The sequence below is a fragment of the Haliaeetus albicilla genome, chromosome 12, assembly GCF_947461875.1.
Source record: "Haliaeetus albicilla chromosome 12, bHalAlb1.1, whole genome shotgun sequence".
Lineage (NCBI taxonomy): Eukaryota > Metazoa > Chordata > Aves > Accipitriformes > Accipitridae > Haliaeetus > Haliaeetus albicilla.
In genome coordinates this window covers 7,775,377-7,801,093 of record NC_091494.1, presented here as the reverse complement: position 1 = coordinate 7,801,093, position 25,717 = coordinate 7,775,377, and the positions used below count along the sequence as shown (strand labels likewise).

The window sequence follows — 25,717 nt, the reverse complement described above, 5'->3', positions numbered from 1 at the left end:
TTGTGCCAACTTTATCTGTGCCATGAACATGCATTTTAAATACGGAAAAGGTGAGTCATCGACTCTCTTTTCACCCACACATACACAGACACATCTAATGAACACCACCTAGATTTAAATGAGTATTTGTTGCACACGGCTTGAAACGGATCCTGTGGATCTGTAACAGCACTTCACGCAAAGATCAAGGAGGGTGTCCTCTGGTTTGCTAAAGCAGCCTGTTGAGGTGCATTTTCTGATGGTAGAGTCACAGAATAGCTGAGGTTGGAAGGGGCCTCTGGAGATTGTCCAGCCAACCCCCTGCTCGGCACAGGGCCAGCATTCAGCAGCTTGCCCAGCACCATGTTTTGAGTATCTCCAGAGGTGGAGACTCCACAACCTCTCTGGGCAAACTGTTGCAGTGTCTCACCACCCTTACAGCAAAAAACCTTCTTATGCTTAAACAGGACTTCTTGTATTTCAATTTGCACCCATTGCCTCTTGCCCTGTCACTGGGTACCACTGAGAAGTCCTGGCTCCGTCTCCCCTACTCCCTCCCACCAGGTACCTCCCACCAGAGCCATCTCTTCTGCAGGCTGAGCAATCCCAGCTCTCAGCCTCCCCTCCCACAACAGACTCGCCAGGGTGAACGTCAGATTCTCCCTGTGAATCTCTTTTCAACGTATTTTTTTCCTTGCTGGACTGGGTGATTCATGACCCATCCCTTTCCTCCCACAAGGCTTGCACTCCTGCAATGCAGCAGCACAGAGTTGCACCGTTTCTCTTTCTTCAAAGTTTACAGTCACTGACAGGGACACTGACCTTGCGTTGCTTTGCAGGCACAGTGGAAGACTCTGAATTTCAATCCAGTTACACTCATTGCATACTTGTATTGAAGGCAAGTTACGCTGCTTCATAAACAGAGTTGTTTTTTTTTTTATTCTTCAGCTGCTTTTAGCTCAAAAAGACCTTTTTTCTGATTTTGTTTTCATGCCATACTGCAGCAAGGTAGATTCTGGCTGGCAGATGGCACAGAAAATATTTGTTTCATCCCCTGTTTAACCTAGTTCTTGTAATAAAACTTTTCTCAGCAGCCACAGTTCAATAATGTACAAAGTTCACTGTATTGTTCAGTAAGAATTTGGGGATTTGAGGCTGGAACAAGGTAAAGGCTGCGGGGCACAGCTCTGCAAGGGGATCACTCAGCGTTCCTTAAGGTCTCAAGGTTAAGAAAAAAAAAGATGTTGAAAATATGCATCTAGATCCCAACAGCTTTTCAGTTCCCCAAAGAATTGCTCCCTTACTATAAATGGAGTTTAGTACTTCTTCAAAGTGGTGGAAAAGCGTCACTGAACGAGATTGAGGAATTGAAAAGTTCCATAGCTCTTGGCAAAAAGCTCTTGGTGCAACTTCATTTTTGCTTTAAATGAAAGGCAACTGTTATTTACTCTTAGTCTTAAGAACTAAGTGAAAATTGACCAGCTCAGGCTAGCTTAGAGATACCAGCTTCTGTTTTTCCATTCAGAGCACAAAAAATAAATAAACAAACACAATTTTTTTTTTCTTTAAAGTTACAACTTTTCGAACCAAGATGCTATTTGGTGCTGCTCTCAATTTATCCAGGCCTAATTAATTCCTAAAAGGAAAGAAAAATAAAAAATAAAGGGTGGGGCAAAGGAAAAAAGAAAATAGGTGGTTAACAACACTGAGGTCTGAGTCTCATCGCTTCATGCTATTTGCAATAGGTGCTGTAATTACTGAAGGGTTATTAACAAGTCAGGATTGACGAACAGCCCTGGGGGCTGTTCAGCAGGATGGAAATCCCCAGGAGCACCAGAAGGAAAGGAGGCACCTGCCATTGAAAGGCCCTGGCCACACTTTTGGTTAGGACTTGTGTTTTTGACAAAACCTTTTTTTCAGGAAAACACAATTTTACTGGAATTAGGGGAGCTGTTTTCAAAGATAAAGCTGGGTTTTGATGAAAAAGTTTACATCTGGTAAAGGCTTCCTCTGGAGGTGGAGGTTTAAGGTGAAATTTTTAACCAAAGAGGGGAAGAGGAGACCAAACTCAAAACCCAGCCCTCTGGGGTCCCGGGAGCTCTGCAGCGGGGGGAGACTTAGTCTCGAACAGGAACTGGAGCTTTCATTGCCCACAGTCTATCCTACCTGCAGCCTGGAGTCCAGGCATGCCTTCCCTCTGCTCCAGTAGATTCATCCACAAGTAAAACAGCTAGAGAAAGGAGAGATTAAAATGAAATTCCTCTTCCGTATATAGACAGCAGATGGTGGATAGTGTGCCAGCTTAGGCAGGGGGATCTCTCAATCAGATCTGTCTGATTCAGAGCAGGTTTCTTCTTTATATCAATGTGAATGCCTTTTTTCGTTGTTTTCTGTTGCTGTTGTTGTCAAGAGGTGAAATGTGGACTTTAAAAACCTTATATAAATTTGCAGGGCAAGGAAACTGTTTCCCACCCTGCTCTAGAAGTCATAGTAGTTCATTTCGTACAAGAGAAGCTCATGAGAACATAAAACACTTCTAAGGCAGATAATGCTAAGGCTCTTTGCAAATGGAACAAGAATTTTATTCTTGCTGGTTAAAAGACAAGGGAGTTTTGAGTGAATGGACACCTTGTGCATGACAGTCAGGCTGATGCAACAGTTTTAACAGCTTAAAGGGTTCAAAAGTAGCTATGCTGGTGCAATCCCTTAGCGTGCACCCACTTACGTAGATCTTGCCCACTTCCTATACGGTAGGAGCTTGCAGCAGAAAGGGGGTACATCCAGCTAAATATCTCATCGGTTCAGCAATTCCTAAAAAACCCAGAATTAATCCATTTTTAATTATTTTTGTATAAGGCAGGAGAGACATTTATGCAAGTGGGAGCAAACACAGAGAAATGCCTCCCAGAAGGTAATGTAGTACTGGCACAGTTGTCCCACCTGGACAAACTGCTTGACTTTACTTATATGAAACCACCCCCTTTTAAGAATTTCTATAAGCCTAAAGTTGATTTTGTTCTGTTGGATTGCACAATTCCCCAGAACTTTGTGATACACCATACTAACGGAGTGTAAGAATATGTTGCATCATATTGAGTAACAGGATATGTTGAAAATTATTATTTAGGCGGTGAAGATCTCTTGTAAAATGGAAATGGTAATATGTAGCTATTGGAATAATCCTCACTAAGAAATGAACTAAATCTTTAATTCATTCCACTTGTACAGCAAGACTCTGCGAAGATTTCCTGAAGCTTTACCCTTTCCTACATGCCAGGAAAGACCACTAACAAAATGCCTGGCTCATCTTGTAGGGGAAGCAGAGAGCATGGGTGCAGCAGTATGTTGTATTTAGTGCCTTTTTCAGGACTAACAGGAAACAATTCTAAGTTTTCTAAGACAGGGAGGACAAAGACACATAGTTTTTTTAACGAATTAATGTACCAGCTAAGCAGGTCTGGTTCCAGTGGCTTTGTATGACCTTCTGAACAATCGTCTCTGTGCCTGAGCAAGTCAGAGTTGTTTCATGTTGCCTTGCTCACAGCAGTCTGGGACTGAGCCCACAGTGCTTGCAGGAGGAGAGGAGCTCCTATTAAAAGGAAGAGACATGGAAGTGGATGAACTAAAGAGGAATAGAAACAAAAATAAACTCTGACCATTATTTTCTATAAAAGAGAAGTATACTCTACTTTTAAGATTCTGTTTTTCCTTATTTTACTTCCAGTTTCTCTTGTGTAGCTAGTATTATTCAATAAGAGACTGAGGCAACATCTGATTTCACCATTGACACATTTATCTATCAGACTCCAGAAGGCACCATGGCAAAACAGTGCTGTTCTTTATGAAAGGCAGGTGCAAATGCTCACTTCAGGGCTCTCTGTTGACTCCCAGGAAGAAGCCACCTTACTTTATGGATTTAGCTGTTGCCTAAAGTCATCACATGGAGAAAATATAAAGGGATGCTGCCACCTCAAACCTGTGTCATATAGCCACATCAAGCTCCGATTTAAAACTAGGGAGAGATTTTGCTTCCTCCTGTCCCATTTCTCACTATCCCCACCACAAAGGTGTTCTAGAAGTTTGTTATATCCAAATTTCCTGAATGGATTCCTAGCTTTTTGTCACACCTTTTCTTGTGACAAACATCTGGCTGCTGGCCCCCTTCTCCTTTTCCTAGCACAGAAGCAACAGGTGTCTGAACTGCTGCACAGTAGGAGCATGCCACATGAAGGTGGTCAGAAAACATCCCGAGACCTCCACCTGCAGGAACTTCAGGTCAAGGCTGAAGGCAGTGAAAACTAGCAGAAACAGGCAAATAAAAGTATGATCTCAACATGGTAGAATATGTGCAATTCAAGAGAGGGTGCATTGTTTTCCCTGGCTGCTTTGCAATACAAGACACTTGGAATAAAACAATAAATGACAGCATCTCAGAATCAAAGAGATGCTCTTCTCCTACTCAGTACAAAGGTGTTCTTGTGAAAAAGGAAGGCACAAAGTTTATATATCCTGACTTTGCTCATGCCCTTTGTGGAATTGAGGCATTATGAGACATGGGCAGATGGGCAGCTGAAAGGAGGTGATACTGTGGCATGTCTCCAAAGCTCTATTTCTGCCTTCCAAAAGGTGAAGTTCCTTCTCTGTAATGTTTGAAAGAAGCCAAAAGTTCAAAGACTGTCACATTCTCTAGTCCTCTAGCTAAAGCTTGGAGCAGTGATTTTGTGATTAATCACGTTATGAGATGTAAAAACACTGCTATGCAAAGAATAATAGAACACTTGCACTCTTTATACAAAAAGACCAAAAATTAAGCTACAGTTTTTCTTCCCTAGGAAACATTGCACATTCTCAGAAAACTATTTAATTAAATTATTAAGAAGGGAAGCTAAAATAGTGGTAATAAGCACAAGCAGAGTCCTTTTATTAGACTGGAATTGAGACTTTCCAAGTCTGTTCCCTGCGTGCCGTTTGTCTGCCAGCCAACAAACCACCTGCAAAAGTTAAGTTGTCTTGTGCAGCCATTACTTTGTAGCTATGCAAATCATGGGGTGATTAAAACATGAGGAGAGCCAAACAACATGCCATGACTGTAAGAATGCCTAATACATAACACATGAGCAGTCCAGGATGCCAGTGAAGAGGGCGAGGGCTCAGGAAGCCGAGGAGCAAATTCCTCTCATCAGCAGAACTCTAAAACAACCATTTCCTCCTTGGAGAAAACCTGCAATGTCATAGAGAGCAAAAGACCACTGAGAAGCTACTGGTTTGCTCTAGGTCACTAATTTTGCAATGCTACCGTAAAATCTGTGAAATATCGATTTCAATTTATTTCTGAATTTCCTAACTGCTGCAGAATTGAAGTCTGATGAGAATCTCTGTTTCCATTTGAAGTGCTCTAGCCTACCTTGTTACAGGGGAAAGCCCAAGATGGCAATCCAGCAGCTCAGCAAATGGAATGCTACAAGTGCAATGGTTTTTTCCTTCTGATTTTTGAAGGTCCCATTCAAGGTTCACATCTATGCTATGCCTGGCAATAAATGCTGTTTGCTCCCCATGAAAAGTACTGCATCACAGATGTAGGTAACAAAGACTGCAGTGAAATTGCAAACTAAGCCTCATGTTGAAAATGACCGAGTCAGTTCCTGAAATAATCACAAAAAAGTTCCAAGATAGCCACCTACATCCTTAGCAAACATTTATGTTTCTAATGTGCAAAGAGTGAATTTACAAGAAATGATAGAAATGTTACACAGTCAGCTCCAGCCCACCTACTCTTCCTTGCTTTTTGCTTCTTATGTGGAAAAACCATATACATTTAAAAAATAGTATAGATTTTTTAAAGTTTGTATAATTTCTGTAGTCAGTTAGCTCTTGGAAAGCATGAGCAACCATTGCATTCCCATCCATTCCAACCAGTTCCAGCCAGTAAGAAAAATGAGCTCTTACACAGTACAGCAGTATGCAGCATGGACGTATGCTTTGAAACTCATTAAGTAGTTTGTTATCACATGAGAATTTATAGAAAAGGATTCCTGTTACACCAAGCACTGGTCAGAGGAGACTGTTTCAGTTAGTCTTCCGCTGCAATATGGTTCTGTTCTAGACACTGATGACCTTACTCTATTTATGTGCTCGCCTCTTGATTACATTGCACAGCTGGGTTTTCAGCTGCTAACACATTTCCAGGACAAGGCAGCAGAGGGTCAGTCTGAGAACCTGGGGGTTTGTTTTGAAAAAAGGCTCTTTCATATCTCACTGGTGTAGAGCAGAACTAAGACAGCATTTCATGTAATGGGAAGCAATACCCAACTGCTTCTTATAGCACCAGGGCCAAGTAAGGCCCAGGCAGCCCTCCTCAGTATCACAGGTGAGCTGGAGCGGGGATTTAAACATTCACTTAGACATCAGATATACAAATTAGTGGTGCTTACTGCTATCGCATTTTATTTCACTATTTGTTTCAGGATAGCTTGATTGGCACACAAAAAGAGCAGTAAACTTCCTAAAACACTTGGCGTCATGTGAATATATTCCTAGAAATACTAGGAAATTTTAAAGCATCCCGGGGAAAAAAAAAACAAACAACCAACCCCCCCCCCCAAAAAAAACAGGAACACAAAGCAAGTGATTCACTTACTGTGAAAGACCATGACATGATAGAAAACATCCAGCCTAGTCAAATGTACTTTGAGACTATAAATCATGTTTGACTGTTGGCTATTAGGTCTGTTTGCTGCTTGCCTACAGTAAATACTCAGCCCTTGATAGAGCACTTGACAAGGAGACTAGCAGATCAAGAGATCAAGATCTAGAAACACTCTTTTTAAGCAGTGCCAGTACACAGCGGTATGAAGCAATGATTTAATTCATTGATATAACTCAGTCAGAGCAACTTACTTGCAATCTGGGCCTGAGATATCATGTGTGATACAACTGTGGATAGAAAGGATTTCTTTCTGGCAGTTGAAAAAGATATTGGCAGAACAATGCTTGTTCACAGCTCACTATCTCCTGTTCTCCGTAAACTTCCTCCTCACACCAGTAGTTATTTCATTTTTGAACCTGGAAAAATTAATCTTAAGTTTTTGTTTTACTAAAAATGTCAAGAGCTTACCTTAACCAAACAAGATATGCTATGATGCAAAAAAAAAAGTTTGATTTAAAAAAATTCCAACGGTACCCATAACAGATTCAGTTTCAATTTTTTTTTCTCTTTCGAAAATCTGTATGAACACTTTATTTAGGTGAGTTAGCAACATCTATCATTTCCAGTCCAAAACCCATCTTGATAATACTTCTGATAAAAGCCTTGGGAAAATACCATTAAGAACAAAGACAAGGAATGCACTTTTATAGCTAAATATTTTCAAACTTAAGAGAAAGTACGTTTTCAAAAATATTTTTTTAATATTTGCAGATAATGAATTTAAAATAATTCCGAAATGAAGGATCATTAGGGGAAAAGAATATCTGATAGCTATACTGTAACGGCCAGTACTCGTACTACACTTGCAGTCAGACCCACCTAAGATGGGCAAACCAGTTAACCAGTGCCGATTTTGATACTATCTTTATCACCACGGTGACGTGCGGAAAACAGACTCCACAATCAGTGAGATTGTAAAGTAGGTATGTTCATTAAGGGCTGGGCAGCACGGGGGGGGGGGGGGGTAGTCCCACCAAAGTCGTGCGCGCCTGATTTGGCAGTTCACTTTAAATTTATACAGTCAAGTGTTACATATACATAGAGTTTCGCAATACGCCTATACACAGGCATTACCTATCCCCGCTTCATATTAAAATTAGCTCTAGGAAGTCATTTCCATAATCTCCTCTCAACTGTGCTTGCGCAGTGCCTCCTTATGGTGGTCGTCTGGTGGTCGTGAAGATGAAGGCTGTATGTCTTCTTCACGGTGAACTCTTAACCTTCTGTCCCTGTGCAGACTCAGTTGTCCCTTGGCATTTGTCCAAATCACAAGGTCGGTCTTGGCTGGTTCTTGGAGCCACTGCTGCTTCTTATCAGGGACTATCTCCTGTCCCAGCCAGCCTCAACAATGCAAGTGTTAAACATCACTTCTCATCCCCTTGGGCCATGTCTACCTCTATTGAAACTTCTTTAACTTCATTATAAGCTAGATAATTATTAAACAATTCCTATCCACATTCATATATCTACTATATTTGCTAAGGTTTCTTTGGTTCCCCATCTCAACGGTAGCTCAGCACTATCCTGCCACGTACCAAGCAATGCACCCAGTGTCTGCTATGTAGTTACGTCTTCTCCAGCCCTTCTTCCCAGTCAGGGTAGTGTTGTTGCCGTGCAGTATCCTGGGTGTTACTCTCCCTGTGTACCACCTAGGACCTTGCAAAAAGCAAGTAAGCAGGCTTTGCAGCTGGAGGTGCTGGGGAAGAGGCCTTTTTTTGCTGACAGCCAGAACTGCAGCTCCCCTGAGCAATGCAACAAGCTGAGGTGGAGCTGCAGTGGCACTTACCAAACAGGACATACGACTTCAGCTGCAAAGCACTTTTCTGAGGGAGATGCTAAGCTGCTGACAAGCCAGCTTATCCCGCAGGAGCAGCCAGAGGTATGAATTGTGGTATGTAAACTACCTCTAAAAAAAGTTCTGGATGGGCAAGCCAGGTCCCAGGACGGGGTTAGACATGCTCCAAGAAAACCAGCCACAATAGAAGAGCCCACAGTTCCTACATCACAACCACAATGGCTTGATCAATTCACATCACTTTCTGAATATTAGTAGTTGGACACGCAAGGGCATACAATTGAGCGAGCGCTTCACACACAAGCCTGGATATTTTTGCTTCCGTTCAGTCCATTGTAATAGCTATTTACCAAAACCATGCTTCAGTAACCAGTAAAGCATCTACAATGTAGATGCTTGCTCTTCAAAAAGCCTTGCAGTACCCTCTGAGCACCCAGCAGTACAACGCTCAGAGGAGAGATGTGCTGTTAAGGCTGATTCTCAGCTAGTTAGACGCAAGACTTAGCACAAGGTTACTCAGCTTTGGGCCACCAGGAGGTAACAAGAAACTATGTCACCCTGCAGCTATCCTCCTACCGAACTTTCTATCCTCTGGGCAGGGAACTGACACCATCAGTCTTCCTGCTTGCAGTCTTTGTTACCAAAGCAAAATCCTCAAAGCCTCTCCCTCATGGCTGCAGAAACCAGCTCAGAGCCAGCCATGAATAATCTCTCCCACAATTAAGTCCCGATGTTTACCTGCGTGATTGCCTTTGGCGAAACTTCTACCAGACCGGATGGTGCAGTCCCAAGGCACCTATCTCTTTAGAAAAGTGCTAATGTGAAGGAGCAGCATCGTTAAGCCTCAGAGGAAAAAAGAAATGGAAAGAAGAAAGTGTATCCCAGTGTGCTTACTGTCAACACCTCTGCTTGCAGTCTTCCATGCCTCCTTTCAAGTATTCTAGGAAAAGCTATTCTGGCTAAAATAGAGCATAACATTGGTGTTTTTCAGTCATATACTCTCTTTCACATTTCTTTCATCTCTGGAGGAACAGTGTTGCTCATTGCACTGGAGGAAACCAACTTTTGCAAACGGGAAGAGGAGAGGAGACGCTGCCTCTCCATTAGCTGTGATTTTCCCCATGAGAAGAAAAACCCCAGCCTCTGCGGCAGAGACCAACACACATGTGAAGTGTTAATGGAAGAATCTCAGGACAATACGAATCTGCCTGCAACACTGAAATCTCTTTGTCAAGCATTTTCTTAGTAGTGATTATAGATCTCTTGGACAATGCAGATTAGCCAATCTTTTTTATTAAAATAACGACGAGTAAATCCTCTTTCACAGCTGCACATGCTTTGACTAAGCGGAATCACTTTCTCAGCAATGAGACAAATTACTGGTGGTGATTGAAATCACCCTCTTCCAAGCAACTACCTAGATTTTGTTATAACCAAATGATGTTTTACACATTTAATGAATATATTTATTATTAATTAAAGCATTTTTTCTAATTTCTTAAAAAAATAATAGGTCTTTGACTAGTCATTAGTTCTTATAAAGACCACAAAGACCCAGCTGAGAGGTGCCCAAGCACTAGCTGAGTAGTGCAACTTTAACAGCCTTTGCAAAACTATTCGAATGCTAATTATAACACAAAATGGTAAATGGAAAATAGAGTAAAGGCAAGACAGCTTATCAAGGCTAGATGGTTGTTTAACATAATACAATCTTGCTGTCTTGATTGTCTTCACAAAGAAAATGTGGTGTCTGTTATGCTGCTACACAGGAAATCCTTACAAAACTAGAGAAGAAAAACAAAACAGGACTGAACAGACACAGCAGAAGAAGAACTGTAAAGTGGGCAAAGACAGTGTTCTGAGGGGAGTCACTGGTGGCTTGTGCTGAAATGGAAATGCTTGAACTGGAAGAAGGGATCTCGAGAGCTGGTCCCAGGATTAATTTTACTCAATATATTAATTGGCGATACTGGCATAAGACATTAAGAATGGACTGGAAATAGCTGTTGTTGAAACAAATAAGTAAAATGAAATACTATACAGGAGGTATCTGATAACCTTCAAGCCTGGGGTAACAGAAAGCAGACAAAATTAAAATTTCAAAGTGCAAAATGAGCATAACAGATCAGTAGCAAAAAGGTCCAATACACTCTAGGACCTTGCTAACTAAAATTGCAGGAGCAGAGAAAATGGCAGGTATATCAATAGATATAGCTCAGTTAGGTGCCACTGGTATGATTTGATAGTGGAAGAAGGCAAATACAATCCTCTGATGTACCAGAAGTGTTTCTTAGAAAGCAGACACAAATGCCATGGCACAAAGCATCAGTTAGTCTTTACTGGAGTAATAGGGCATCATCCTTGTCCAACAGGGACTTATTCAGCCTTGAACAGGTACTGTAAAAACACATGGGAATCAATGGAATGGAAACCCAGTATCTCAGGAAAGGGCAAAGGTTTGTTTGGATTCAAGAAGAGGTTGAGAGGATGCAGTTATACAACACATGACAAAAGAAAAAAAGCTGTTGAAATGAAAGGAAAAAGTTTGCGTAAGTAAACTTAGGCCTAAATCATTTATGGCTACATTGTGGCTGGAAATCAAGAAGCAATGTTGCAGGGTGAGTGACCACAGCAGGTTAAACTTGTCTAAACCTGGGCTGTCACCTGGCTACATTTCCTCTCCCTCCTTGCTGTAGCCTGTGACATGCTAGAGGCACATGCTATTTAGACCACAGCCAGATCTGCTGGCTGGGAGGCTGCAGCAGCCCTGGTTTGGATTTCAGATGTGGTTTCTGAATATGGCTGCCACATTCCTTAGGAACACATAGTGAAGACAATAAAGCAAATTTTGAGATGGATCTCCCCAAAATGAAAGATTAGACTGCCTGTGGTAGGAAGTCCTTTTTAGACCTGCATCTAGCTGAAGCCAAATCCCTCTATGAGGGTCAGCCACAGGGACAAAACCCTGCAGCGGCTCCATTTTTAACAAGTTCAGGTTTTACTCCTGTTAGCAGGCAATGGACAGGAAGCAAAACTGTTGAGTAAGGCACTGGCTGTTAGCACTCGGCATACACATGCGCGCACAAGTGCACAAAGTGAACAGTGAGAACACTGCTCCCATAGTCTGCTTGGTAGAAAGCCTGTGATCTACGAATGTGCAGGTGCTATTACCGATTTCACATTTAAACAGGTATCTTTCTATATGTGTTAAAGGGCTAAAATATTCCTATAGTTATAATAATCAAAATCTGGCTTTTGAATTTCTAAATTCATTGGAGTAAGGAAGTAGGAAGGCAAAAAGATGGAGCGCAAACTCTGTCGTGAGCAGTGGGGAGCAGCACTAACCCGTTCCCTTTGCATCAGTGCCAGGAAAAATGCTGGTGCATGTCCTGGAGGCAAGCCTGTTTGCAGAGCTCCAACAAGACTGCACTGCTGTGCTACCCAGCGCAGCATAACTTACAAAGGATCCTTTACCTCAGACTGGGAGAGTATCTTGTTAGATGTGCTGCAAAATTAATTCTCTTGGTCACCAAGGCAGAGTGAACCTTGATGCAGTTTTTAGTATGGCATTGCTTCCTCCCCTTGCATTTTTACGGCTTAGAGCAAGATGTCCAAATGGCTGAACTGACTCCATTAGGTAGTTTTATAAGGCCCCTAGAAGGGTTGGTGGTCAGCAGGCTGACCTCTGGCACACGCTTGTGTTTGTGTGCATGTTTTTGGTTTGATAACGAGTTGGTGCTGCATTCTCCATTTAGGGAATTTAATAAGTGGTTCTCTTAGATGTACAGAATCTGCCATCCTTTCATTATAGGAACTGCACCAGTTTAAAAGAGGTGGGAGAAGACACTAAGTGAGTTTTATCATTTACTAAACAAAGAGATATGTTGAACAGAAACGGCAGAGTAACTTTACAGTGTGCTTATCACTCTCCATTTCTTGCTTGTGGCAGTATGCCTGACTGCGGGGGTGATACAAACCCATATGATATTTTCACTTACCTCTCGGCAGCATTTCTGGGACAAGGAAGCTGTGTACACAGTTATGGGATGTAGTTAATTGCATCTGGAAATATACAATCAAAATTTTTGGGCTGTGAGTTGGTTGCGGAGCACCTGAACAGAGTGGCTTCTGCCAGGCAGAGGGAGCAATTCATGAGAGTTTTTTACAGCAGCAATGCCTTCTGCCATTAGGATGTCCTCAGAAAAAAGGGAGTGGGGGGAAGTGACAAGTCCATTGCCAGGCCATTATCAAGAACCTTTCCTACTTTCCTCTATGAATGGCAAAATCTTGCTTCTCTTCATTTAATTCACAGCAGAATCCCTCCCTGGGATGTTTGTGTGTAACCTGCCCTCAGAAATGTTAGGAAAACTGATGTTTTGTTTTTGAGATCCTGTTTCTTGAGTGGTGATCATATGCATCACATGAGCTTATGTAGTCCTATCGTTTTCCTGTGGTTGCACCAGTGATAACAGTGGATCCATTGCACTGTCTCCATATTCTTTTATCTACATTATTATCTTGCCTGGCTCTGTAGCACAGACACTTTGCTGGTAAAGGCATTTGTCTATGTCTCTTGTGAACTATTATCCTACTGTCTTTCCTTTCTCCCCACTGCTGGTGATAAGAGTGTCCATTAGGGAAGAAGGAATTAACGGCTGTCAAGAAACTGCAGCACTGGAAATGTTACTACAACCTGTAGGTTTACAAAAATTGTCTGCAGAAATTTATCCTAGCTCTTGAAGAAACAAAAAAAAACCTGCTCCCAGGTCTGCAAATCTCCACAGAAGCTCTAGGGCCTGGGTGAGCAGCACTAAGGCTGCCATCGGCCACCACCATTCATCCCCAGAGCTCGCCCTATTCCTCTTCAGTCCCAGCAATAAGGAAGCAAAGCCACAGGCTCAAGTGTCCAACAGTTGCTTGCCAGAGGATCCTTCTTGAGTGCCAAAACTTGAACAGCTGTCTTCTTCACAGTCATGGTAGAAAGCAATAAACATACACATTCATTAAATGATAACTGCTTAGGGGACAGTGGATATATGTATAAACTGTATTCAGTTTGTATATAAGCACTTGTATTGTACATAAACTGCTTGAGGGAAGGAACATATTCATTCTCTTTATGGTTACACAGTCCGTGATTTTACCATAATGCTATAACATAAAGCTCAGATAACATTCACCACTACATTTTCAATAACATTATCACTATGTACTGGTTAACTGAGGCTCTCAAAGTAAAAATGGCTTGTCCTGATCCTGTTGTGAGTCGGTGGGAGGACCAGGAGTAGAACACAGAAATTCTTTCCCAGTGCCACACTCAGAGCACGTCACAGCTTTATTCCCGTCCCTTTCTGGGCTCCCAGCATTTCCTCAGCAGCACTTCGCTGTGACTCTGATTTACCATTGCTGCAGTGCAATCTGAAAGTTGGGAAAAAGATGAAAGAAGTGCAAGACTAATTGTTTTTCTTCCCATTACTCAGATATTTTTGTCTGAGATGCACAGGGGTGTGCTCTGATGGATCACGTGGACAGGGATAAGCCTGACGCATGGCCTTGTGTGATGGGGAGGGATCTGCAGTCCTAGACCACAGCAGAGGAGCGTGGCCCTGAGCCGCACAGAGTGCAGAGCCCTGGTAGGAGATAAGAGCCCTGGCTTTGGGGCAGCAAATTCCACCCGGCTCCATGACCTCACCTGTCTAGTATGGCTGACTGGAAATCACAGATTGCCTTGGCTGGCTCCATTTGCCATGTGGGTCATGGAGCAGGACAGGCTGCAAAAATACCCAAAGGCGATTCCCATGTATTGCACAGGAGATTGGGCGGTGAATGCAAAAGCAAGGGAAGCAGCACTCATTGGCAAGCGTCTCAGAAACACAGACTTTCAATTTTCTGCAGATCCAACGTCCACATTCCTAAGCAATCCACATACCTACCTTCTACTTTTTTTTTTTTAAAAACCCTGTCGTGTTGAATTTACACCAGAGACAGACCGATTCAAACAATAAGAAGAGTTGTTACAGCAATCCCAAAGGAATACATAACAGCACATCAGAACCCAAGTGTTGCCTAACGGCGAACTGCCTCCCATTAAAACACCCCACCACTGACCAGGTGGCACAATGACTACCCCATGTATTGACATTCGTACGAGCACAAGATTCCTTTACTTCTCCACTCGCATCTAGACAGTGAGTCACTGTCTTACTGAGAGTCCTGTGGCAGTGAGTTGACTCTGACCATTCTTTTTAGAAAACATATGGTAAGAGGAGCTGCTGTCCTTAAGAGCTACTATACATCTCTGCTCTGCAAAGATCCCACACCCAATGCTAAACGTGACTTCCCCCAAAAGACAGCTAGTGTTGGTTTCCACACAGCAAAATTTGCGACCCACTTCACTTTTTCAGCATTAAAAATTAAATTTGATTTAATAAAAACTTTTACAGATTTTCACTTGGAGAAACCTCACCCATACCTGCACCCTTAGGTCTGCCCCAGCTGCAATTGCTCTGAGCAAATCCAAAGGTCCATTTGGATTTTCCGGAAAGTTAATTTGCTCCATATGACTGAGAGCAGGCATCTGGTAAACCTGCAAACTATGCACACAAATCAGCTCCACTATCTTTCTGTCTTCAGTGCAAGGAGTTCACCTTCCACACTGGCTACGAGGTGCTCATACAGCGGCTGTTGGATGGGAGGAAGATGTGCAAAGATGTGGAGGATTTGCTCAAGCAGAGGTAAGAAAATCAGAGTGAAAAAAGTGTGAACAACCTCCATTTTCTCTCCTGTTTGGCATCTGGAAAGGAATAGTAGGCTGTTTCCGAATTTGGTAGTGATACTAGTTTACATAGAAAAAGCCTGAGTGATTTGAATCCTAGCCTTTTGATGTGATTTGTGAAGGTAGGTAACAAATAGAAATTTCAAAGATTTCAGAAGAGAAGAGAAGGTTGAAAGAGTCAGAAATCCAGAGCTCCATTAAGACCCAGGTCATTATTGGTCCAGAATCACAGGGCAGCACACACATCCACAAGTAGTGTTACTGAATTGCACCTTTTACAGGAAGCAAACAACCTGCACATTTTTCTTTCTCTTTGAGGGTGCTGCTGCCACAGGCAGTGTTTCAGTTTCCTGCAACTACTAAAAACGGGCCATTTTTCAAATACAGACAAAGCTACCAAAGATGCTACCAAAAGCCTTTCCCAGACACCCAAGATAGCCCACATCATTCACCAACCTTACCAGATTTGAATAACAATGTTGTAGTTTCTGTCTGTCCTTTACAGGCTTCTTGGGTGCTGCTCAACAACAGCCACGGACAGCTGACAATTTTGTGGGTGAGAAAATTCATATTACACAGCTGCTCTGACTCCTTTGCCATTCATTTTTGTACTACTGACTTAGAAAAATGTATCTGAAATTTGGTTCTGTTTTTAAATGGCTGGGTTTCAACAGTTTCAACACATAGCACGAGGCACATACACGCTCATGTGTGACCTGTGGGAAAGACCACACAATACGGATTATAAATTCAGCAGGTAATCCTAGAGCAGTTAATCTCAGAACCGTCTCCTTATGAATATTGCTCTGCTTTCCTCAGTCACAGCCTTCTTTTTCTTCCCGTGCTGTCCACATCTAGTTTTCTGGTTTTAGGTTGGTTTTCTGAAGGCTACTTTTCAAGCACTGGGACTTTCAAGGGGATGTGAGCTGTCAAACTGAAAGTTGACTATTTCACAGAGTGTAAGAGTGTCCCATCAAAATCTGAAGCTATTTGAATTGCTTTTCTTGACCACCACTGGAAGCATATTTTATTGCTGCATGTCACACAGTCCTGAAGTCACATCTGTCTGACGGTAGCTTAGCTTCAACTGTTTAAAATAGCTCCTTTGTGACTCATAACTTACAGAGATCAGAATTATATTGCAGGCTTCAGGAAGGCTCTGCACTGCAGCATGCATCTGATGCTATATATGCCTGTTTCTTTCCAAAATGTTACAGAGGTTTCTGCAAGTTGCAGGATAAGGTTCTTCGTGGTTTGTGGTGGAGGCACAAAGAACTTTCCGCAAAGAAGAAAAAATACACATACAGTCATTTTGTCAATCTGAAAGCTACAAGAACAAATGTTTCCATGAACTTTTGCACACCCCCAAAACATTCCATGTGAGCATGCATACGTGCGTGTGCTTGTGTGTGTATGTACATGTTGGCAGAGGAGGAAAAGGAGAAAAGATAGCCCGCACTGAGTTGCAGAAAGAAGGTAATATTTCCAGTTTATTTCTGGAAGATATGTGTTTCAGCTTGTCCTCATGTCATTCATGGGAATAACCTAGGAGGAGATCAAAGCATGGGATGAATCTCTGTTCCTAGAGGCTGCCCATATCATGGGCTTCATGCCAGAATTTCAGCAAGGACTCATGCAGCAGCTGCCCTAAGTCCTGAAACCAACTGCCCTGGCTGCACTAACACTTTACTAGTTTTCCACCCAGGTCAATTACTTTTGCTCACAGATAACCCTGCCTGGTCCACAGGAGGGCCTGAGAGGTTGGAGAGTGAGAAAACAGTGGTATTCCAGAACAAAGCCCCAGACTTAAAACACAAATTATGTTCCAGCTCTCGATGGCTGCAGGGAAACATAGAAGCTGTGTGCAACAGTACTGGAAACCGGGAAAGGCAGCACAAAGATGTGAAAAGATGGTCTCAGCCTCGTGTCAAACTCCTCTGACCTTGGGCTAGTCTAGTCCCATGCCTGAGGTTTCAGGAAGATTTGACCCAAGAGTATTTTAGGAGCTGGGACTGGCTTAAGAACTGGCCATGCTTTTTTCCCGTGATATATTGTGTACTGAGCAAGCAAAGCGGGACTGTAGCACTGGAGTTATTCTCATTGCTGCATTGCTGTACATCCACTGGCACTAAGCAAAGTCTCTGACACGAAAGCGTTTCTTGTTATTAAAATAAGAAGAAAATTAATCTATTCTACTTGTGCAGCATTATGTGTCTCTGCAGTATATTTCCATTTTGATGAAATTTCATTCATCTAACATGAAAATGAAGTGGTATGTCTGTGTGGCCTGTCACCATATTTTGCACCCTGTTCTTCTAGGGGGAATCCCAAAGCAGTGACGTAGGAACACTCCCACTAAAACGCAGCAATTTCTCGTGCAGGATGACAGCAATTAACTAACCGAACTTGCAGCTTTAGACACATGGGAGCCATGGACAGAGGCCAAGAACAGCCTCCACTCTGGGCTGTGGCGACTGTAGGCTGCTGTGTAACCAGCACTGCTATTCCACCAGCCTGACAGATCTCCTTGGACTGGGGGAAAGTCCCCAGGATGAGCCTGCCTCAGGTCACAGAAGTAGGTTGCAAACCTGTGAAATTGCACCAGAGCCACCGGTACAGCCAGCTCCAATGCAAGGCGCTCACAGCCATCAGATGCAGAGGACCAGTCGAAAGGGTGGTTGGATGCTCTCAAACAGAGACCCACCCCAACAGCTGCCGTGTTGCAAAACTGAAAGATCAGCCCTCAAACCGCTGTAATTCAGCAAATAGCAATAATAAAGCACAGCGTGGCCGAATGGGAAGATGGGTGTAAGAACAAACCAGCAGGGTTGCATGGCCTTGCACCCACATTAAAATTCCTTTTCTGAATGAAGAGTACTTTCCTTTAAGGTGCCAAGTTTCAGGCTCAAAACTGTTTGAAATGCATTTAAACCCCTTGTGAGAACTGGACTTACCCTAAACAAAATCCTCCCCTCACCCCAAAATCCTAGCACCAGGCTATCTGTTCATTATTTATTATTGACCATTCAATAGATTTTAGCAGCTATGCAAAGACTGAAAACTCAGTTCCGCCCCAGTCTTGCACCTGGGAGAAAGGAAATAACATTTTTAGTACTGTCGTGTTTTAAGCCCAGCCAGCAACTAAGCACCACGCAGCCACTTGCTCACTCCCTCCCCCCTCAGTGGGATGGGGGACAGAATTGGGGAAAAAATAGTAAAACTTGTGGGTTGAGATAAAGACAGTTTAATAGAACAGAAAGGAAGAAAATAATAATGATAATAATAAAATTACAATAATAATGATAAAAGAATTGGAACATACAAAACAAGTGATGCACAGTGCGATTGCTCACCACTTACCGACCGATGCCCAGTTAGTTCCCAAGCAGCAGTCCGCCTCCCCACCAGGCCAACTCCCCCCAGTTTATATACTGGACATGATGTCACATGGTATGGAATACCCCGTTGGCCACTTTGGGTCAGCTGTCCTGGCTGTGTCCCCTCCCAACTTCTTGTGCCCCTCCAGCCTTCTTGCTGGGCATGAGAAGCTGAAAAATCCTTGACTTGGTATAAACACAACTTAGCAACAACTGAAAATAGCAGTGTGTTATCAACATTATTCTCATACATAACACTATACCAGCTACTAGAAAGAATATTAACTCTATCTCAGCCAAAACCAGGACAAGTACAAGTACATTTTTTTTTTTTAAGCAGAGAATAGAAATTTCTTCCAGAGCTGGGGGAGGGGAAAACAGCAAAGAAATAATTGTATTTCTTTATTAACCATAGAAACAGAACTACTTTCCTGAGTCACTAGTTACAGTTTCCCATTAGGTGAGACATCGCATTATATTGTCCTCTGCATAAAACTGTCACAGCCTCACCTTACAGCTAGCGAGGCTCCTTCCCGCTCTGCCTCCACTGCAGCTGTTCAAGCAGCACCTCATGTTTCTAACGGTTAGAAATTTGCCTGCTACTCCTGGCTCCCATTTATTCATAACCTCTCTTTAATGGATCCTTTGGAACCTACTCTTCACTCCGCTTCCAGACTTCGTTTTGATGCGTCAAGTCTGCCATCACCTTTTAGGTTTCTTTTCCAAAAGAGGCTCTCGGTTCTGAGCATCTTAACTACACACTTCTGTACACCTCTTCTTCTAATTGAATCCAACTTTTGGGGGAAAGAGTTGTACACAGCACTCCACAGTAATCAAAGCCATGGAGATGGGCTTCATTTTCCCTCATTTCTTCTAGAAATAGCTCACCAAAAATATTTTAGAGGTAACTAATAGCTCTAGGATTGAGGAGATAGAGAAATTAAAGAAATAGTATTTCTCATTTTTTGTACCTCAGATGCAATTACAAGATTTGTGTAAACATGCTCCTGGTAGCACTAAGAGAAATTGAGTAAGTTTTTCTTTTAACAGAGCACAAGCAGAAGAGAGATATGGGAAAGAACTGATTCAAATCGCCCGAAAAGCAGGAGGACAAACAGAAATCAAGTAAGGAATTCTTTTATTATTAGTGCAAACAAAAGCATTTTGGAAGCAATATCAGACTCTTGTGCTTTGTCTGTGAATGGGGTCATAAGCTGCTCACTTCAGTGCACTACACAGCACTTCACAATGTACAGGAAAAATGGAGAAACATCACAGTCCTTCAAAGCAGGATTCACAAAAACTCTTATTTGGGAACTGCCAGTAGGTATTTACTGAGACATTTTTTTATTTCAGTATTCCTGACAATGTTTAATATTTGCTTCCAAAAGCAAACTAAGTGATGGGAAAAAAAGGGAAAGGAAAAGGTTGTGAAATGTTTATGATGATGGCTTGGCAATTCTGGGAAGATGGTGGAGACTGTGACAGAACAAGCGCAAAGTGCAAAGACACCAAAAATTAGCTTCTGCAGCAGAAAAAGCTTAGCTTAGGAATACAAACTTTAAAACTCTTTGAAGGGACTTAATGTGAAAGAAATCAATGGAACTACTGAAATACACTGAAATGACACATATTTTTCTCTGTCTCCTCTACTACTATCTTACATCATGTATAAATTGCGTTGGGAGGGCAAGATATATGTTGTCATGGAATTTAACTTAATAAACACTGCTGATAAATTGCAGCTATTATTGATGGTAGCAGCAATAATAAGACATTTTGTCATTATTGTAATAAATAATAATACAGTGATAAGGTGGCAAAGGATGAAGATTTGGGGTCACAGAAGGCAAGTCTGAAAGAGAAGACCTCAATCTAAACACAAAATTCTATTGATCCCTGGGGCCTGCTACCCTCATCCATCCCATATCTCATTTCTTAATTGCAGTCTCCTTTTAATGTCAATTTATCACCTTCAGTGTGAGCGTAGTTTCCTGTTCATATTTTATGGGAAAACTTGACCTCAAACCCTTGCACCACCATGGCATGCAAGTGCCAGGCAATCACCTATAGCACTTGCTGTTGATTTGGTGGTGGCACATCCCGGCTGACAGGGAAACTGTTGCATTAACCCAAGCGCCTGGTAGTGTGGAGAACACTGAGGCTCACTCCAGAGAACATGCTCCCTCCTCCCTCCCCTAGTGCTCCATCTCTCCCTGGCCTCTGAGCAATGCAGTAAGGTATAGCAAGGTTCCTTGCTAAGGCTGCTGGAGATAGCTTCTACCTTCCTGGGATCTCAATTCACAGACCTAACTGGAGAAAAGGAAGGAGGAGAAAAAATATTTTAAAATTAAAATAGCAGATTAAGGATGGATGGCTTCTTCCCAAAGGCTAAGATCAGCATTCCAGGATAAACGAAAGGCTCCACCTAAATTTCTTTACTGGCAATGCAGGGCAGGCAGAGCAAATGTGTTCGGAAACAGACAGCTTTGGCTGCCCTTCTGTGACCTAGTGGATAATTCATGGGCCTGACTTTTCCTAAGAGATTGTAAGAGCTTGATTTAGAGGCAGAGCCGAGTCCTAGGGTTGGGATATGGATCCAAGTTCCCCTCAAGTTGGAGGAAGTTTGGACTGGGGCCCAGGTCCACTTTGATCCAGCAATTTTATAGCTTGGCATAGAGAGAAGGCTGAATATACCAACAAAGCATGCTGCAGAGCTGATTTACTATGTTTCCATAAACCCACGCCTGGTCTGGGTAGCGACCAGCTTTGCACTGATATTTTTATCAGAGCAAATGTCTCTCTGTATCTGTTATGAAGCAGAGAGAGGACACTTTGCTTCCCGTCATTCAGCATCCTCTGGTTGTTTAAGGAGTTACACAGATGGGCAGTGAAGGGCATTTGTCCCCAGTAAACACTTTAAAATCAGAGAAAACTAGGGTCTATTCAGGGCTGGAACAACTCTTGAAAATTAAATATTTGGTTTGAATGCCTTAAACTCTTTGACAAAGTGTGAAGTTTCTGTTTTTTTATATGACACTGTTGTGGTTTAACCCAAGCCAGCAACTAAGCACCACGCAGCCACTCACTCACTCCCCCCCATCCAGTGGGATGGGGGAGAAAATTGGGAAAAAGAAGTAAAACTCCTGGGTTGAGATAAGAACGGTTTAATAGAACAGAAAAGAAGAAACTAATAATGATAATGATAACACTAATAAAATGACAACAGTAGTAATAAAAGGATTGAAATGTACAAATGATGCACAGGGCAATTGCTCACCACCCGCCGACCGACACCCAGCCAGTCCCCGAGTGGCGAATCCCTGCCCCCCACTTCCCAGTTCCTAAACTAGATGGGACGTCCCATGGTATGGAATACACTGTTGGCCAGTTTGGGTCAGGTGCCCTGGCTGTGTCCTGTGCCAACTTCTTGTGCCCCTCCAGCTTTCTCGCTGGCTGGGCATGAGAAGCTGAAAAATCCTTGACTTTAGTCTAAACACTACTGAGCAACAACTGAAAACACCAGTGTTATCAACATTCTTCACATACTGGACTCAAAACATAGCACTGTACCAGCTACTAGGAAGACAGTTAACTCTATCCCAGCTGAAACCAGGACAGACACTGATTGCTGACAGCAGTTCTGCTCCCAAGGGCAGTCCTTCAGTGAGACCGGAGGGAGGGAACCTACGTACTAGCTGTAATAAGAAAAGCTGGAAAAGACTATGCTACAACTATCCCCATTATTCCAAGTGCTTCCTCTTTATAGAACTCCCTATTACTGACTAGCACACTGAATCCTACAAGTACTTGACAGGCTGAACAGGGCTGTTCATATCTTCAAATGCAGCTTTAGGTAGCAGTATTTCTCAAAGTCTAATGAAGGCGTTGTGCAGGTATTTGTACCCAAAACTTGCATTTGACAATCACCAGGAAAAAAAGTAGCTTACAGTTTTTTTTGCAGAACATTTTACAGAACTTCGTGTGCCACACAATGTATTGCAGAGGAGCAGGAATTACTAATTTTAGATCACTCATTTGCTTGCTAATACAAAATTATTATCCTCTAGTCTTAAATTCAGCCATCTTTTAAACATCTCAGATACTAAGGCTTTCTATCACTTCTCCTGGGAAATTATTTCACACCCCAGTAGTTCTCAGTATCAGAAAGGTACCCAATACCCTTTCAAAAAGTCGATAAAAAGAACATAGAAAATCCATCCACAACAACCACCCAAAAACTTCTAGTATCAGAAAATACCCAGAAGACCTTAAGAGAAACAACTGCAAGGTCAATTAATTCTGTTTAGCACAACTTCCAAAACAAATGAATTGGCTGCAAAAACCTCCCATCAGTGGCACAAAGCTGGAGTAAGCAGCAGTCCCCATGCAGGGGCCCGTTGGCAAAGCATTCGTGGCAAACCTACACCACAGCCAACACCAAATCTGCTGAGCTGGAGATGGCAGCACCGCTACATGCGATGGGCAGCCCAGCAGGGCCTCATGTGCTTATGTCCTCCCAGTACCAGCATGAACAGCTCTTTCCAACTCCAGAAACACAGTCCCTGGCAGCTGCCTGGCTCTTCTGATCTCAAACCCTCCGAGGTTAAAAAAATGTAGAGGAAAAAAGCCCCTTTCTGTTGCTTCCTGTGCTTGGAGAGAAGAGGGTCTGCTCAAGGGAGAAATTAGGCAGCAGTGGGGAGGTACTGCCTGGGTTGTTACTTCAGTACAGTCAGGACCAGCACAAAACAAGGCGAAGAGAATAAGCACGATGATGGAGACAAGGCTGGAGAAGTCTATGGCACACTGCGCCAGATAGTGGCCATCGCTGTAGAAAACAGTTCTCTCCCAAGCCCCCCCATATTTTAAAAGCTTTTTGTTTTGAATCAAAGAAAAGAACAATTTCAACATTTTTTCAGGCTCTTCCCTTCTCCCCCAAACTTTTGCTTCAGCTGGAGCAAATCGCTGACCTCGGCTAAATGTATAAATAGATTCAACTGCCCATTTTTATTTACTGAAAGACACAGATGAAGAAATATGCTGCTGACTCAGAAGAAAGATAGTAGGCAAGGCTCGCTGAAATGTAACAGCAGCTCTGGCACCACTTTCCATTGGTTTGAGAACAATCTAGGTGACAGCAGCCATCAGGTTTCCACCCTATATGCTGTCCAGCGCTTGTTCCCTCAGCATTTTAACAGCTCCTCTGACGGAGGACTGACCCCTCAGGGCCCAGCACTGCTCGCACTTGGCACAGACAACTACAAGCCAAGACTGTACTAGGACACTTCACAACTGAGTATCAGCAGTAATATAACATCGTGACCTGGGAAAAGAGGACAATGTTGCGTCTCCACCTGCAGACTCCTTAGCACCAGAAATGTGAGAAATCACTGCTACTGGAGGTGCAGCTGACTTCAGTGAGGTCCTTGCTGTTCTTTTTCAGACCAGTACTGGAAGTGACCATGGCAAGCCTACAGCTGTAGAAAACTTTCTAACAAAACTAAACTCAGAGAGGCAAACATGCCACAATGAGGGAGACATGCTGCAACCACTTTATTTTTTATTAAAAAAAAAAAAAAAAAAAGCAAAGATAGGGTTTCTAAAAGAAGCTGGTGCTGGTTACCATGGGCATAGCAAACAAACACTCCAGCTTCCAGCTCAAGAAATAAAAGTTCCCTGTTAAGTGCTGCCTAACAGCCAGAGGACACAATCATTCAATAGTCCAACCTGATTCAAGCAAATTTGGGCGTTCTGGCTGCTTGCCCTTGCCTTGAGCACTGCAGCTGGTAGAAACTACTTCCTATAGGGAAGGGAGATATCCTCTTTCCAACCCATGACACAGATCTAACTCAGCAGTTGCTATAGGCCTTGGCAAGTTCATTCTAATGTACAGAAGGATGCACACACTTGAATCTAAGTGCAAGACTGCAAGAAGGATCACACAGGCTCAGACCAAAATTCCTTCAGCCTAATATTCTGTCCCTGACACTAGATCCCAAGGGAAGAGTAGAAGAACAGGGCAAGCATATGAGGATATTTCTCCTAAATTATCTTGTAGCCATAGCAACTGGTAGTTCAAGGGCTGCCACACCAGCAGCAGCTTTCTATGTAACAGCCCCCAATGGAGTTTTCTTGTGTCTTTTTCTTATCTGAAACCCTGAAACATTTTGGCATCCACTGAGTCTTAAGGTAAAGCAATGTACTTTCCTGTTAAGTGCAAAAGTGCCTTTTTCTTTGTTGATTTTTAGCTCACCTCACCACACGTGCCGTGTTAGATCAGACACACAAGACAAAGGCAGATTAGCTTCCTTACAGTGGGGTTCCTCAACGCACATCTGCACTGGTGAGCTGCAGTCCCACTGCCTGTTCTGGTTCTTACAAACACGCTTAGGTCCATAATAACACCAAAACTATGGAAAAGGCTGGCTGCTTCCTTCAAGCTAATCACCTGGATGTGCCAGCACAGTCATGGATGCAGGCTATGCCTGCGAATACAGGTAAGCTGGGGAGTCTTCATGAAAGCACTGAGAGGAGAACAGGTATTGGAAGGAAGCATGAGAGAATATCAGCTGCAAATGTACCTCTTGAGTAGGTCAGACCTAGCAGAGGGCAGAGCAGCCCTTGAGGAGTGGGTAAAGTGCGAGGATCCCAGCAGTCGGGGTGGAAGGATGGACACTGTACAGAAATGGAGCTCTGGAGCTCACCTATCACAAGTCAGGGCTAAAGTGTATTTTTAAAATGTCTTCATTCCTACCTTATACTGATGTTAAAACCCTGTTATCCCACTTTTTTAATTACAAAAAATAATAATATCTGAATCACAATTTCATAGTCTCTAGTCATAAAAGAAATTATGAAAAAGATGATTACAAAGCTACAGCCATGCATTCTTGGCAAATGCCACATGACACCAATATCCTGCAGGGGAGAGGGAACTAACTACATGTTACAAAGTTTAAACTGCAGTATAGTTTTGTACTCTCCATATTCTGTGTTGCGCACATGGGAGAGGATGCACAGAAACTGGGGATTTTTAGCTGAGTTATAAACTGAGATCAGGTTTGCAAGTGTTTGCTGGTAGTGCA

The 25,717-nt window shown here is 42.8% G+C and overlaps 1 protein-coding gene across 1 annotated transcript in view; it reads left to right on the top strand.

Moving 5' to 3' along the window:
* PSTPIP1 (proline-serine-threonine phosphatase interacting protein 1) overlaps positions 1-25,717 on the top strand; it is a 60,332-nt gene that overhangs the window by 6,000 nt on the left and 28,615 nt on the right. The window contains exons 2-3 of the mRNA XM_009914293.2: positions 15,114-15,214; positions 19,683-19,757. Coding sequence (XP_009912595.1) covers positions 15,114-15,214; positions 19,683-19,757 — 176 coding nt within the window. The remainder of the gene's footprint in view (positions 1-15,113; positions 15,215-19,682; positions 19,758-25,717) is intronic.